The 12,902-nt window shown below is 35.9% G+C and overlaps 1 protein-coding gene across 13 annotated transcripts in view; it reads left to right on the forward strand.

Moving 5' to 3' along the window:
- NEBL (nebulette) overlaps positions 1–12,902 on the forward strand; it is a 336,029-nt gene that overhangs the window by 266,366 nt on the left and 56,761 nt on the right. For 8 of the 13 annotated variants that reach the window (XM_036842823.1, XM_036842834.1, XM_036842825.1 and 5 more), the window contains 4 exons: positions 4,531–4,644; positions 6,289–6,390; positions 10,595–10,699; positions 12,472–12,579. The exons of 2 other annotated variants lie outside the window; for them this stretch is intronic. In XM_036842823.1, the coding sequence (XP_036698718.1) occupies positions 4,531–4,644; positions 6,289–6,390; positions 10,595–10,699; positions 12,472–12,579 (429 nt within the window). The remainder of the gene's footprint in view (positions 1–4,530; positions 4,645–6,288; positions 6,391–10,594; positions 10,700–12,471; positions 12,580–12,902) is intronic. 3 more of the 13 variants (XM_036842827.1, XM_036842829.1, XM_036842830.1) reach the window with 2 other exon arrangements.

Raw genomic sequence — 12,902 nt, forward strand, 5'->3', positions numbered from 1 at the left:
CCAGTGATTGATTTATGTAGAAGGGGTAACATTGTGCCTTAAAACCATAGCAAAGTCACCCAACACCTATTTCCTCTTGTCTCAAATGGTCTTAAAACTGGAAGGAAGATACTTTGTTCCATGGTTGAGTCACCCATTATAATGAAAGGAAAGCATTACCCTGATCCCTTAGCAGAAGCGAGTGTGCGTGAGCAGGTGGGCACTCAGATGTGTGAACCGTGGGTTGAAAGTAGGATAGAATGTTCGGTGTGTATGTGAAGTTAGTGAGTGAACCAGTGAGTGAACCAAACTATTTGGCTATTTCCTTAGTTCATTTATGTGCAAACCTTACAGCAAGATAAGAAACAGTTGGTATCAGTGTCTGGTAAATATATTTTTTACGTAATTCAGTTATTTTACTTTCTGGTTAATTAATGAGGGAAACTCTTGCATTTTTGTTCTTTAGGTATCTTTTAAATCAGATCACACAGAGTTCTGAAGGTTAAAATAAGATAAATTTCACAGCACTTTGCTTATTATTAAACTCATTAGAAGTACATGAATGACAGATATACTTTAAATAATTAATCTCATGCTACAGAAATAACCTGGAAAGGTTAGACAGCATTTTAAAATTCAAATTTTAGGGTGTGTAGCCCCATGCATAGCAGTGGTAGAAATCTTTAACAATAAAGTTCTCATAAAAATCTATTACAAGGCTATTGCAAACTTTGGAGACACCATGAAAGTTACCTGGTCCTGCTTTTCAATGAAAGAATCCCTCCTCAATGTAATCCATCCACTTATTCATTCAAACAATACAGTTTCTGAACCAGATATTACATGCCAGACACTATGCTTGGGGTTAGATTTTCAAGGATGAACAGAACAGATATAGCCCATGCCGTCACCAAACTTAGAGTCTAATGGGGAAGACCAACACCAGAGACAGTTTTGCAGATAATTGCAGCAATGTGTGATGAGTGACCAGGTAAATTTGGGGTGCTTCAAAAATATATCAGCAGTAAATATTATAGTTTAGAAGGTCAGAGAGGGCTTTCAGAAAGAAGTTACATTTGGGCAGATGCAAGATGTGTAGAAATTATTCAGGTGAACATTGGGAGGAGGTAGGGAGCAGTGATTTGAGCGGGAGGGCAGAAAGGGAAAACAGAACAGGAAAGCTGTTCCACTGGTGGGCAGCTCAGCTGATAGAACATTTTCCTTATAATCAGCAGAAATCTCATTGGCTACAACTTCTACCTATCAATACTAGCTTTACCTTTTGTAGTAGAACAAATGCTATTTTTCTGTTTTTGCAAATGTTTGAAGACAGTTACCGCCCGATTCCCAAATCTCTTCAGTATAGAACTCTTCAGCGTAGTAAGTGATGTAGAGTATGCGTTAGATAAATAATTCTTGAATGAATGAATGAATGAATAAAAGTCTGGCAGGAACTATAAAGTATGATACAGATGCAAAATGTTATTTTTATATCTATTGTTTTTCATTTCCTTTTGCATTTTTTTCTTCCTAATAGGATGTTGTTCAAACCAATTTATCAATGACTGTGGGGGCTGTGTGTTGGGGGAACAGACTTGGGAAATTAGAGAAGTATTATATATAGTTCCAACACCTACCTCAGGGTATGACTCATTCTGAGTCCTAATAGAGAGTTGATTGCTTATCATTTTCTCTTTAATTTATATGTTTCTTTAATAAACATATATTAAGTGCCAAATCCATTCAAAGCACTGTGTCAGGCACTAGGGATACAAAAATGAATAAAAATCTAATTCTTGTTCACTGTCTAGTGGGAGAGCAGACATGCACAGATAATTCAAATATGTCCAAAACTTAGAAAATAGTCTAATCTTATATTTCCAGGGAAAACTCACCTTTAATAATAGGTTAGTATTACTAAAAGTGTGTCTTGTAAAACATCAGGTGAAAAAATGCAGGGTTCTGTTTGTATTGAAGTATTTAAATCTAATCAATTAATCCAGCTGAGCAGTGCTGGCTTGCATCAAGTTTTCTTTCAATTATTCATATTCTTCAACCTCAGACATCGTGAGTGTCTTAGTTATGCATTAGCTAAATGGCAAAAATAGGTCATATCATCCTTGAGCACAGAGAGCCCATCAGACTGCCTTTGTACCCCCTGTAGTTCTCAGCACAGTTACACTAGGAGCAGACACAACACGGAGCGGGGTGTTACTTGGAAATTAATCTGACACAGAGGGGACAGCATATGGAAGGCCAGAGAGGGGCACATGCAGCATGTTCAAGGAACTTCAGAACACGAGGATGGCCAGAGGACAGAAATTGAAGGGGAGAATGGAGAGCTGGGAATGCCAGGTCCCACTGAACCTTGTAGCCATGTCTGGGATCCTGGTCTTCATGCTAAGCCCAATAAGAAGTGAGTTTAAGCATGTATGTGACTTGATCAGATTTGCTTTTGGAAGAGATTACTGACTCCAAGCCTGATGGAGTGTGTCTGGGTCATATCAGCATTCCCAACCTCAGGTAGGAACTCATCCTGACTCATAGTGGGAACCCAGTGCAGGCTCAATGTTGAATGAATAGAGGAAGGAAGGAATCATTACAATGTAGATTGATTATTGTTTTTCAGAAATTATTCATTTACTCGGAAAGAGTAAATGCTGCCAGGTTATATAACAGATGAGAATGTGTCAGGTTAATTTCCAAGTAACACTTCCTTCCATGTTGCCTCTAGGCTTAGTGTGATTGTGCTGGGAACCCCAGGGGTGGGTACAAAGACAGTATGATGGGCTCTCTGTGCTCAAGTTTTGCCTTTTAGCTAATACATAACTAAGATACTCATGGTGCCTGAGGTTGGGAACTGTGAATAACTGACAGGAAATGATGCAAGCCCATGTTACATAGAATCAGTTGATTAGATGGAAACAGCTACCAGATGAGAGTGTTTACGGCACTGTGGCATCAGGCAGCGTGTTTTCCTCAGTAGGTGGAAAGTGTTGGTGAATCTGGCTGAATCGGGAGTGCCATTCTAGGGGAAGTCAGTTCAGAGAATCTACTATCATCATTAAGTGAATACCTTTCAGGCACTAAAACCTAGAAGAGACAAAAACACAGATAAGAATACTGTGAAAAATGCCACAGCAGAGGAGTGCTGGGGAGTGGCATTGTGTGTTTAGGGGAGGACCAGGTAGGGAGAATCTTGGCTTTGGTGCCAGCTACTGTGGAAAGTAGTAAAGGAGGTCTAAATTTATTCCACTGGTGATGTTGGCCCTGATTTCAAGATAAAATAATTTTCTAAAAATCAAAGATTTTCTTGTTTTAGGGAGACCTTGCCTGTTAATTAGAATAAACAGGATTTTCCTTGAATTTATAAGGTAAACTGAGTATCAAAAGTTATTATTAGCAAATGGAACTGCAACAGAAAATGTTCCCTGTGAACCATCTTGACATATTTTCCAAATGTGTTCCCACCAGGGTTTTCACAAGCTCCCACTCGTAGGTACCCGGCATGTGTCCCTGAGGGGGAGACCATCACCCAGTACACACTAGATTAAAAGAGGTAACATGAGCCATTCCCAAACTGCTTTTTTGTAAAGGTTTCTGCAAGGCAGAGCTTAGGATGTAGAATAAAGGTGCATTCTGAATGTTGTTAAGAAAACAAAATAGTGTAAGAATCATTATGTAATAAAAATATTACAAGAAGACAGAAGAGCTTACTTTTGCTTTTAAGATCTGTGCATCCTTTCCTGCCTACAGGAATCAAAGCAGATGTGAAATGAGACTAGCTATTTTTGTTTTATTTTTGTAAAGAATTTGTATATATATTCTAATTAGTTATCATAACATACATTCACATATTTCTCTATTCGTGGAGAAAAATATAGTTCTACACAATAAGTTGATAATCCTTCTTTTGGTTGCCTTAAGACTACTTAAAAAAAAAATCCACAGTGAAGATTGGAGATGGTTCTGCCGCTGAATACAATTGTGGAGTTAAAGCAGAGAAATGAAAAATGACATTAAATAGACCCAGGAGATTTCAGAAAATATAATCCCTAACGATGAGTTTTTGAACAAATGGGAAATGATGAGAAAAAGCATGGTATGAGCTATGTCCTGCATTTGGAATAATTCTTTTAGGAAAATTAATATTCAAATTCTGAGATTTAAGACCCATTTTCTAAATGTGGTAGATGTTAAGACATTTGTGGTCTTGATTTCTAACTGATCATAAATGTTAGGAATGCAGAAGTGGAAACTGACATTTAAAAATCCCCAGATTTTAGTATATTATTCTTGTTAATAGGATTTGAGTTCATGCCTAATTGCATTTATGATCCATGTTCAAGTAGAGGTGTTTTTTAATTAAAAAAAACCCTTTATGCCTAATTAAGCTTTATGGGGGGGGGGAATACCAGGAATTTAAACTTTTGCTATCATACATTTTTAAGGTAGCTTTTATCTGATCTAATTAAAAATCAAACGCGTTACTTTGAAAGCTTAAAGGTAAATGTGCTATTTAATTTATCCTTTTTGTTTCTTTTACGGAAGGTTAAATACAAAGAAAAGTTTGATAATGAAATGAAGGATAAGAAACATCATTACAATCCTCTTGAAAGTGCTTCTTTTAGGCAAAGTCAACTGGCCACTGCCCTGGCGAGTAATGTAAGTTACTTTCTGCCTCGTGACTTGTAATTCACAGAAGATTATTTTCAGTATATTTTGATTCTTGTTTTGTCAGACTGGGCTGTGTGGTTCTTGTGATACTTAATCAAGATCATGTAATTTCCAGATAATTTTAGAAAAAGCTGAAGCATATTTTCCTGAAGCTTTTCTGAGAAAAATTTCATATTGTAATTTACTATTAATGGTTACTGATTACTAATTAATTAATAAGTAGGAACAGTATTGCTAATAAAACTATTATAGCTGATCAAGAATAGAAATAGATTAGTTTTTCAGAAAAGTAGTGTGTAGTATCATAAATTAGTGATTATGACAATAGTTAACTCATGTAATTATGCATGAAATTGTGCATATTGTAAAGCATACCTGGTGCATAGTAGTTTATCATAAGGAAATTTCCAGAAATTGTACTTGAGATGGCTTACAATTTCTTTCTTATCCCTTACGTAAATTCTGTGAAATACCTCTTCGTAAGTTTTGTTTTCATTTCATATCTTTAAAAATAAAGTTTCAAAAAAATAAAGTTTCAATTTATAAGAAAAGAGGTCTTAATTTTTTATTAGAATTAGGAAGAGTATAAAAAAAGAAACATGGAAAAAAATCAATTACTTTGCTATAATTGAATGATGTATAGAGTACCTTTTTAAATATTAAGTTTGACTATTGTTGAACTGTTGCTTTGTTAAAGCATTTAAACCTTTCAACTCCTGTCATATCCTTGGGACTTGGTATATTTTATTTTCATTAATGTTTAGAAGGTATTGTAATTTGTGTTCATTAGCCAGCTTTTGTTACCAGCAATTGAAATAGGTGTTTCTGTCTTTTAGGACCTTTGGGAATATCGTAATGATTTATTTTTCTTATTTGATTATTTTTGTGTGTGTACAAATGTAAAGCAAATAGAGTTGGGATATACTTAAAGGAACCTAGAGCACAGTACTGAAAGCTCAAGGTTTAGAATCAATTGCCTGGATTTGAATCTTGCTCCACCACTTAATATTATGCTTTCATCTTTGTGCCTCAGTTTCCTCATCTGTAAAATGGGGATATTTAAAGTATTTACCTACTAGGATTGTGGAGATTACTTAATACATATAAAGTGTTTAAACAGAAAAGTTTTTACTTGTTTACTTACTTATACAGTAAGTGCTTGATGTTTTCTATTATTAACATTTTATTATTATTGTTACTAATATTATTATGTTTCCAAAGCAACTGATTAAAGAGAAAAGAAACATTCTATATAGTAATAGGATGAAAACCACCAGAAGCTCTAAAATAGACACAAAATATAATTGAAAGATGGTGGTAATTTCTAAAGAGTAAAGTTTCTATTTTCTTTATTTTTTGAAAGCAGAATTTCTGTTAAAGTTACTTGATTCTGTTAACATCACCCTTTCTGACCACGTAAACAAAAGGAGTTACCAAAATATTTTCAAGTCCCTGTAGTTTTCTTTTATTCATTCCGTAGTAAATGAGCACCATCTAGTGGCTCCTTGTAAATTCATTTGTCAATTCCCCATTAAATAATACTTTGTTGTGTTTAAAATAATAATGGCCATAATGCAAAAGCATAATATTTTCTTCTCCTAGATGGTATATTGTTCCATGTTATTTTCATAGGTGAACTACAAGAAAGACATTCAAAATATGCATGATCCAGTTTCAGATCTCCCAAACTTGTTTTTAAACCATGCTTTGAAAGCCAGCAAAATGCTCAGCGGAGTAAGTGGTCGTTTGTTGACAACTGTAGGTTTGTGACTCTCTGGAGCCCATGTGTCTGCAGTGCTCATGAGCGCACCTGCTTCCTTAGGCGAGCCCGGCCTTCACTCCTCCCTCAGTAACTAACTTAATGCAAAGTAGTGTCTTGCTTAAATCCCACCCAGGCTGTCGCTTTACAAAGCTAGCTCTTTAATATCTCTGGAATACAAACTTTCTTGTTGAACAGCCACCCTTCCAAGTGTTTGTACGAGCGTCCTTTCTGTCTTTCTCCTTCCCCTTTCTTTGTCTGTAGTAGATTGAAGCCACTGGGAGGTCAGGCTGTTAAGTCAGGGATCTTTTATTCTGTACAGGCCAGAGCAGAGTGCCTGGTATTCAGTAGGTAGCATAAAAGTTATCTTAGTCTAAATTATATCTTCTCTAAAAATAAATTTCAAGGGTGTTTGTGTTGATGCTATACTTTTACTCTTACGAAGGTTTCGATGTTTTCTTCAACGCAACTAGGAGGAGAGGGTGATTTCCTCATGTCCTGATGAAAATACCTGTGTCCGCTGCCAAGTGGGCCATTCCATCAGAGCTCAGCTCTTAGATGCTGTTTCCAGCACACAGTGCATCTGAACCCTGACTTCACTGGATCTCATTCCTGATGACCCCGGCTCACCTGTGCCTGTATTTCCTACATCTCAGAATGGCCCACAGTGATGATGAACTCTAATTTGACCTCAAGTTATTTCTATGCCTATTTAATAATTACTCAAAAATTATCCACATTTATCATATATCTGCTTTGAATCAGGCACAGATTTGATGGCAAAGTATTGATATGTTGGCAAAGAATGTGAAAAAGCAAAAACAGTCATCTTCAAGAGATGTACCCACGGTCATGCATGAGAAAAATCTGTAGTCAAAACCTGGTTCCCAAACCATTAAATAATGAGATAACAGCTTCAGTTCAGGTTAAAAATGTCTACACTTGGCTTTGATATATTGAAACTTCTGTTCATTACTTTGTTATCCTCTTTTCTTCTTGAAATGTAATCTGCGTGTAAATAATTTGTATTCACGGAGATTAATTAATTAATTAATTATCACTGGTCTCTGGAGGAAAAGCAGTCCATTATTCTTTCCTGTCTGTTGAGCAGGGATGAAGGTTGGGAGACTGTCAGGCACAGAATTAGACTCAGTCCCTGGATGCTTAATTCATGCTGTCCTGCCATTTCAGTGCTGATCCCCTCCTCCTCTGCCCACATGCCTCTGTTCCTTGAGTGGCTCTGTTTCAGTTACACATTTTCTGCCACGACTCATAGGTATGCTTCTAAAAATCAATATGTTTCTGTGCTCTGAGCCTCTGCTTTCTTCATGTTCAGTCTTTGCTCATCCAGTTTGATCATTGCAGTAGCATTTGACCTGGGACTCTTTCTCATCCCTATTTGGGTTAAATTTCCTTAGGACACAAGGTTTCATGTGTAAATAAGCCAACAAAAATATCATAGTGGTAATTCAAAAATTTGGTAGCTAGGAAAAAGGCATGCCACTCACAGGCAATAATTCTTTTAAAAAATATTGACCTTTATTTTATAATAGTGGTGAAAAGCAATAATAGTAATTGTTTCTATTTTCTCTTCAACAGAGAAAACCCACCAAATTCGTATATTCCACTTGTTTTATATACCACTTATAAAGTTTAAACCTTCATTCAGGTTGCTTTTGCCTGGATTATAGATTTTTTTCCCGTTCAGTCATAGAATTGTGACTGAACGGTTACTTCATGGAAGAGAAAGTTTGAGCCAAAAAAGGTGTTACTCTGAAGTTTCTACTTACTAAAGTTGCACGATGTTACACTGGCTCGAATTTATTGTACATCAGAATTACCTTCTTTTAAATTTTAATGTAAAGAGAATTGGGATTTTGTTGATTTATAAAGGCAACATAATTTTATTAAAAGATTGAGTAAGGGAATGCTTAAATAGACATTCTGCCAGAATTAGTTGTCAGTTTGTTATAAATGGCTGTTTTTTTAAAGACCTCTGAATGTCTTTGATATAAATCATAATTTTAAAAATTGTAGAGTGTAGAGTAGAATTAGTGCCTTATGAGTTTGTACAGCCATACTGATTAAATTTTTGAGAGAACATTTTCCTTTGGAAAATAGAGCTCTATTAGCTTTCAGTTTCTTTTATAACTTCGCATAAATTAAAAATATATATATTGTGTTACTCTGTATAATTCCCACTAGGAGGCAACAGAGACTATTATATAAGAGAAAGCAAGTATTGGTAATTCTTTTGCAGATCTTAGTTCAAATAGGGTGGTTTTGTTTTGGTTTTAAAATAGGAGTTTCTGAAATTCTCTGTAACTACAATAGATCATTGAGTTAGGGACAGTATTTTTTGACCTTTTCTCAGTATATACCCGTTATCCCAGACTTTATTAGTTCTGGATTTTAACTTAGTAATGGAATGTATCCTAGCTTGTTACATTCAGTTCATAACTATTTTATAAATATATATTATAAAATAACTTGTAATCAAATTATAACATCTCTAAGTATATTGTTATTCTTTGAAATTATCTTTTTTTAAAAAAATTAGTAGAGAAGCCAAAATGTATTTAGACCTTGTTCTCTTGCGTCAAGATGTACTATGTGAACATTTTCATGAGCTTCCTGGGGGTGCTATTCTCCCTAATGTATTCTGGTTAGAGTTTTGGGAGACACATGTCTTAGTTCCCTAATTGGCTGAAAATGCCTCTGGGGACCATTGCTGCGTCCCCAGGGAAAGCAGTTTTCATGTGTAGGCCACTTGGACCTTCCATCCTTCCCATCCCTGGCACTGGGCCTTCTTCCTGCTTCACTCTCAGATCACTGGAGCATCTCCTAAGACCCAAATGTCCTAGCTCTTTCCTGCTCCCTTTCAAATGCTGCTTACCTCTCCCTCCACTCTACACAAAACTGCCATTTTCACTGAAATCCTCATTGTCTTAGGAGCAACAAACTTTAGCTTAAGTCTCTGTAGACGTGAGTCTTTGAGAGTTACCATTTACCTCTAAAAGTCTCTTCCAAATAAGGCAAAATAACTAAGTGTCCAATCTTCAATGATAAAAATCAGGAAGCAATTTTTGTCTTATTGCTGCCTGTTGTATTTAGAGTCCTACACTTGCCAAATTTGACATCCTTATCCATTCTGGTCTCTTCCAAATTCACCTTTTTTGTTTTTTTTTTTAATAAATATATTTATTTTATTTATTCATTTTTGGCTGCGTTGGGTCTTCGTTGTGCACGGGCTTTCTCTAGTTGCGGTGAGCGGGGGTCACTCTTCATTGCGGTGCACAGGCTTCTCATTGCGGTGGCTTCTCCCGTTGAGGAGCATGGGCTCTAGGTGCGCCGGTTTCAGTAGTTGTGGCTCGTGGGCTGTAGAGTGCAGGCTCAGTAGTTGTGGCGCATGGGCTTAGTTGCTCTGCCGCATGTGGGATCTTCCCAGACCAGGGCTCGAACCCGTGTCCCCTGCATTGGCAGGCGGATTCTTAACCACTGCGCCACCAGGGAAACCCCAAATTCACCTTTTTGTCTGTATGTCTAAATAATGTCTTAATCCAGTTTCTTCACCTTAAAAATGCAACCAACCATACCCAGATTCCTCAGTTTCTCTTCCAGGCACCTCCTACCCTCTCCTTTTAGGAAAATTAGTTAAATTATTTCTCACCCTCTCATTTTCCTTATGAACCCCAATCTTTCTCAGGGCTGAACCGTTGTATACAACTTTTTTTTCTTTCCTGACTCCAGCTTTCCGTTCCTATGTTCTTTCTTCTTTTCTTTCCCTCTCTTCTTGTAGATGCAATTAAATACATTTCTGTTCTAGAATAAGGGCAGGACAAGTTGCCTTTATTTTGCCCACTTTGCCTGTTCACACAAGTCAGGGGTTTTCTGTTGTCACTCCTCAGTGTCGCAAATATCTTTTACATTGTGTTTACAGCCAGTTGTCCTCTGCTTCTCTTGAGTGTTTTAGATGCTGTTCACATTGACCGCCTAGAGCTGGTCTATCTTGCATTGTTGGTTTAGTGCAGGGTCAGAAATCTGTACAACCAGCCATGGGAACCTGGTGGTAGCTTTGCAGCTCTTGTTGGCTTGCATTTTTCAGCTTGCATTCCTAAGCATTAGTTGCTCTCATCAGCCTCTTTTATTCTGACTTTATTTTCATGTTCTCTATTTTAGCGAGAGTATAGAAAGCTTTTTGAGGAAAACAAAGGCATGTATCATTTTGACACGGACGCTGTGGAACACCTGCACCATAAAGGCAATGCCATGCTCCAGAGTCAGGTATGAGACCTCCCCAACCCAGACCCTGTAACACTCACTGCCGGGCACCTGGGCCGAGAATGTGCAGCTGCTGGAAGGAATGTGCGTCGTGAAAAAAATCTCAAACACTACGCTCTCTATATTTATTGGGCTGGGGAAGCTTGAACCATGTTTCATATGCAGGCATTTCATAATATTATAGTTACTATACACAAGTTAAAACTTACAATATATGAGTTAATTAATTAAATGATGATCATATCTCATAATTTCAATTTTATAGTGTACTGATTTGTCATTTTGAGCTGCAAAAGTAATTTTCCAGGCACAAAGTTCATTATAATTTCTCAGTTCAATTATAAGTGTATTAAAAAGGAAAAACTATCTTACCAGTGTATTCTACGTTAATGTTTCTTTCGACTATGAAATTCTATGTACTCTCCGAAAGAAATCTTTAAAAATATATTTTTTCCTGAACACTTTAAAGTTGATAACTTTTTTTTGGTTCTGAATTTCAATGGTTGCAAAAAATGTTATTTCCAGCATCTATTAAGATAAAATTTTACATCACTCTTTTAAATGGATCCCATGGTACATAAATTCCATAATGATTTGATATCCACCTTCATTTATTTAAAAAATATACAAACCCACTCTCCTTTAAGGTTTGGAAATGTATGTGTTCTTCTCTTGTGTTCTTACTTTTATTTCGCTTTCCCCACAAAATTTTATCCTAACACAGTGTGTTATTATACTTCACACACTCTCATCGATCATTCTATTATACTTCTCTAAAACAAAAGTACTCCTAAAAATAGGAATTTAAAAATTTGTTATATTTCCTGCCACCACAAAGTTCTAAGTTTTGAAAAGGTTCTTTTGGATTTAATTACCATTAAAATTATTATTATTATAATATAACTTAAGAACCAATTTCATAAGTAATTATTATACCTAAGGATTTTAATGAAAATACATTTCTGAATGAAATGAATCATGATCAAAATTTTTCTGTGAATTTAATTTAAAAAGGTATATTGCTAAAAAAGCCGACCACTCTGACAGCTTACAGAACATAATTCTAGTTTTTGTTTTTCGGAGATAGAAAATATCGATCGTTTTATAAACCGAAATAAGATGGGGATTGGTTGTAACTGAAATAAATAATTCATGTTATGATATTATTAAATAATGCTTAGTGAAACTGAAAGAAGTCACATAAAAGCTCTGTGTGTGTGTTTTACTCAGTGTCTATGGAAAAATTCAGCAGTCCCAAAGAACACTGTCTTTCCTTTGTCAGAAAGAGAATCACAGCTATGTTTTTCTTCTTGTTCATGATTTACTGCTAGGCATTCAAAGTTATCACGGGGATCTCTCTCTCTCTCTCTCTTTTTTCTCTCTCCTTTTTTCTCTGTCTCAGCCTCTCTGTCTCTTTGTCTCTCTCTATATATATGTACCTATACCTGTGTGTATAACATGTGTGTATACATATGTAACCCCACATATATGATACATATCTATATATCCCAGCTGTCTAAATACTTATACAAGTCCTAGAACTACATTATTTAGTTCTAAATCATTTTTATCCCTTAAGATTTTTAATATATTACCTGTTTACTTTCATTGTATATAATTAACCACAGAGAATCCAGTCACCAACCTAAATGGCCAGAAGAATGTGATTTTAGAAAATAGGGTGATTGGTTTTGCACATATATTTATTTGACTTTGCTCTATTTGTGTAAGGGCTTGTGAGCTTTATGTGCCTTTTATACTTGTTTTCAATGAAGGTTAAGTACAAAGAAGAGTATGAGAAAAATAAGGGGAAATCGATGCTTGAATTTGTTGAGACACCATCATATCAAGCTTCAAAGGAGGCTCAGAAGATGCAGAGTGAGGTGAGTCCCTTTGTTTTGTTATCAACTGTTTAATGCAAATTGGATGTTTTATCATTGAAAGGAACCAGTAGAGTGGTTCAGAAAGTTTAGTGGGTCCGGAAGAAAGTACACTACACTGGTTGGCTGTTTCTGACATTAGGTGTAAATCAGCTTTAACATTTAACTGTAGTTATACATTTATTATATGCTGTGGAATTAACTTACGTTGGGGACTGTGTGGGTCTTTCATTAATATTGGCTTTCAATTTTTGCTATTCTGATTTCTGGTATTGTCACTAGGGGAGAATTATCCTTTGCAGAGGCTGAGACATGTTTTCCCTTAA

Source organism: Balaenoptera musculus, chromosome 2, assembly GCF_009873245.2.
Source record: "Balaenoptera musculus isolate JJ_BM4_2016_0621 chromosome 2, mBalMus1.pri.v3, whole genome shotgun sequence".
NCBI lineage: Eukaryota > Metazoa > Chordata > Mammalia > Artiodactyla > Balaenopteridae > Balaenoptera > Balaenoptera musculus.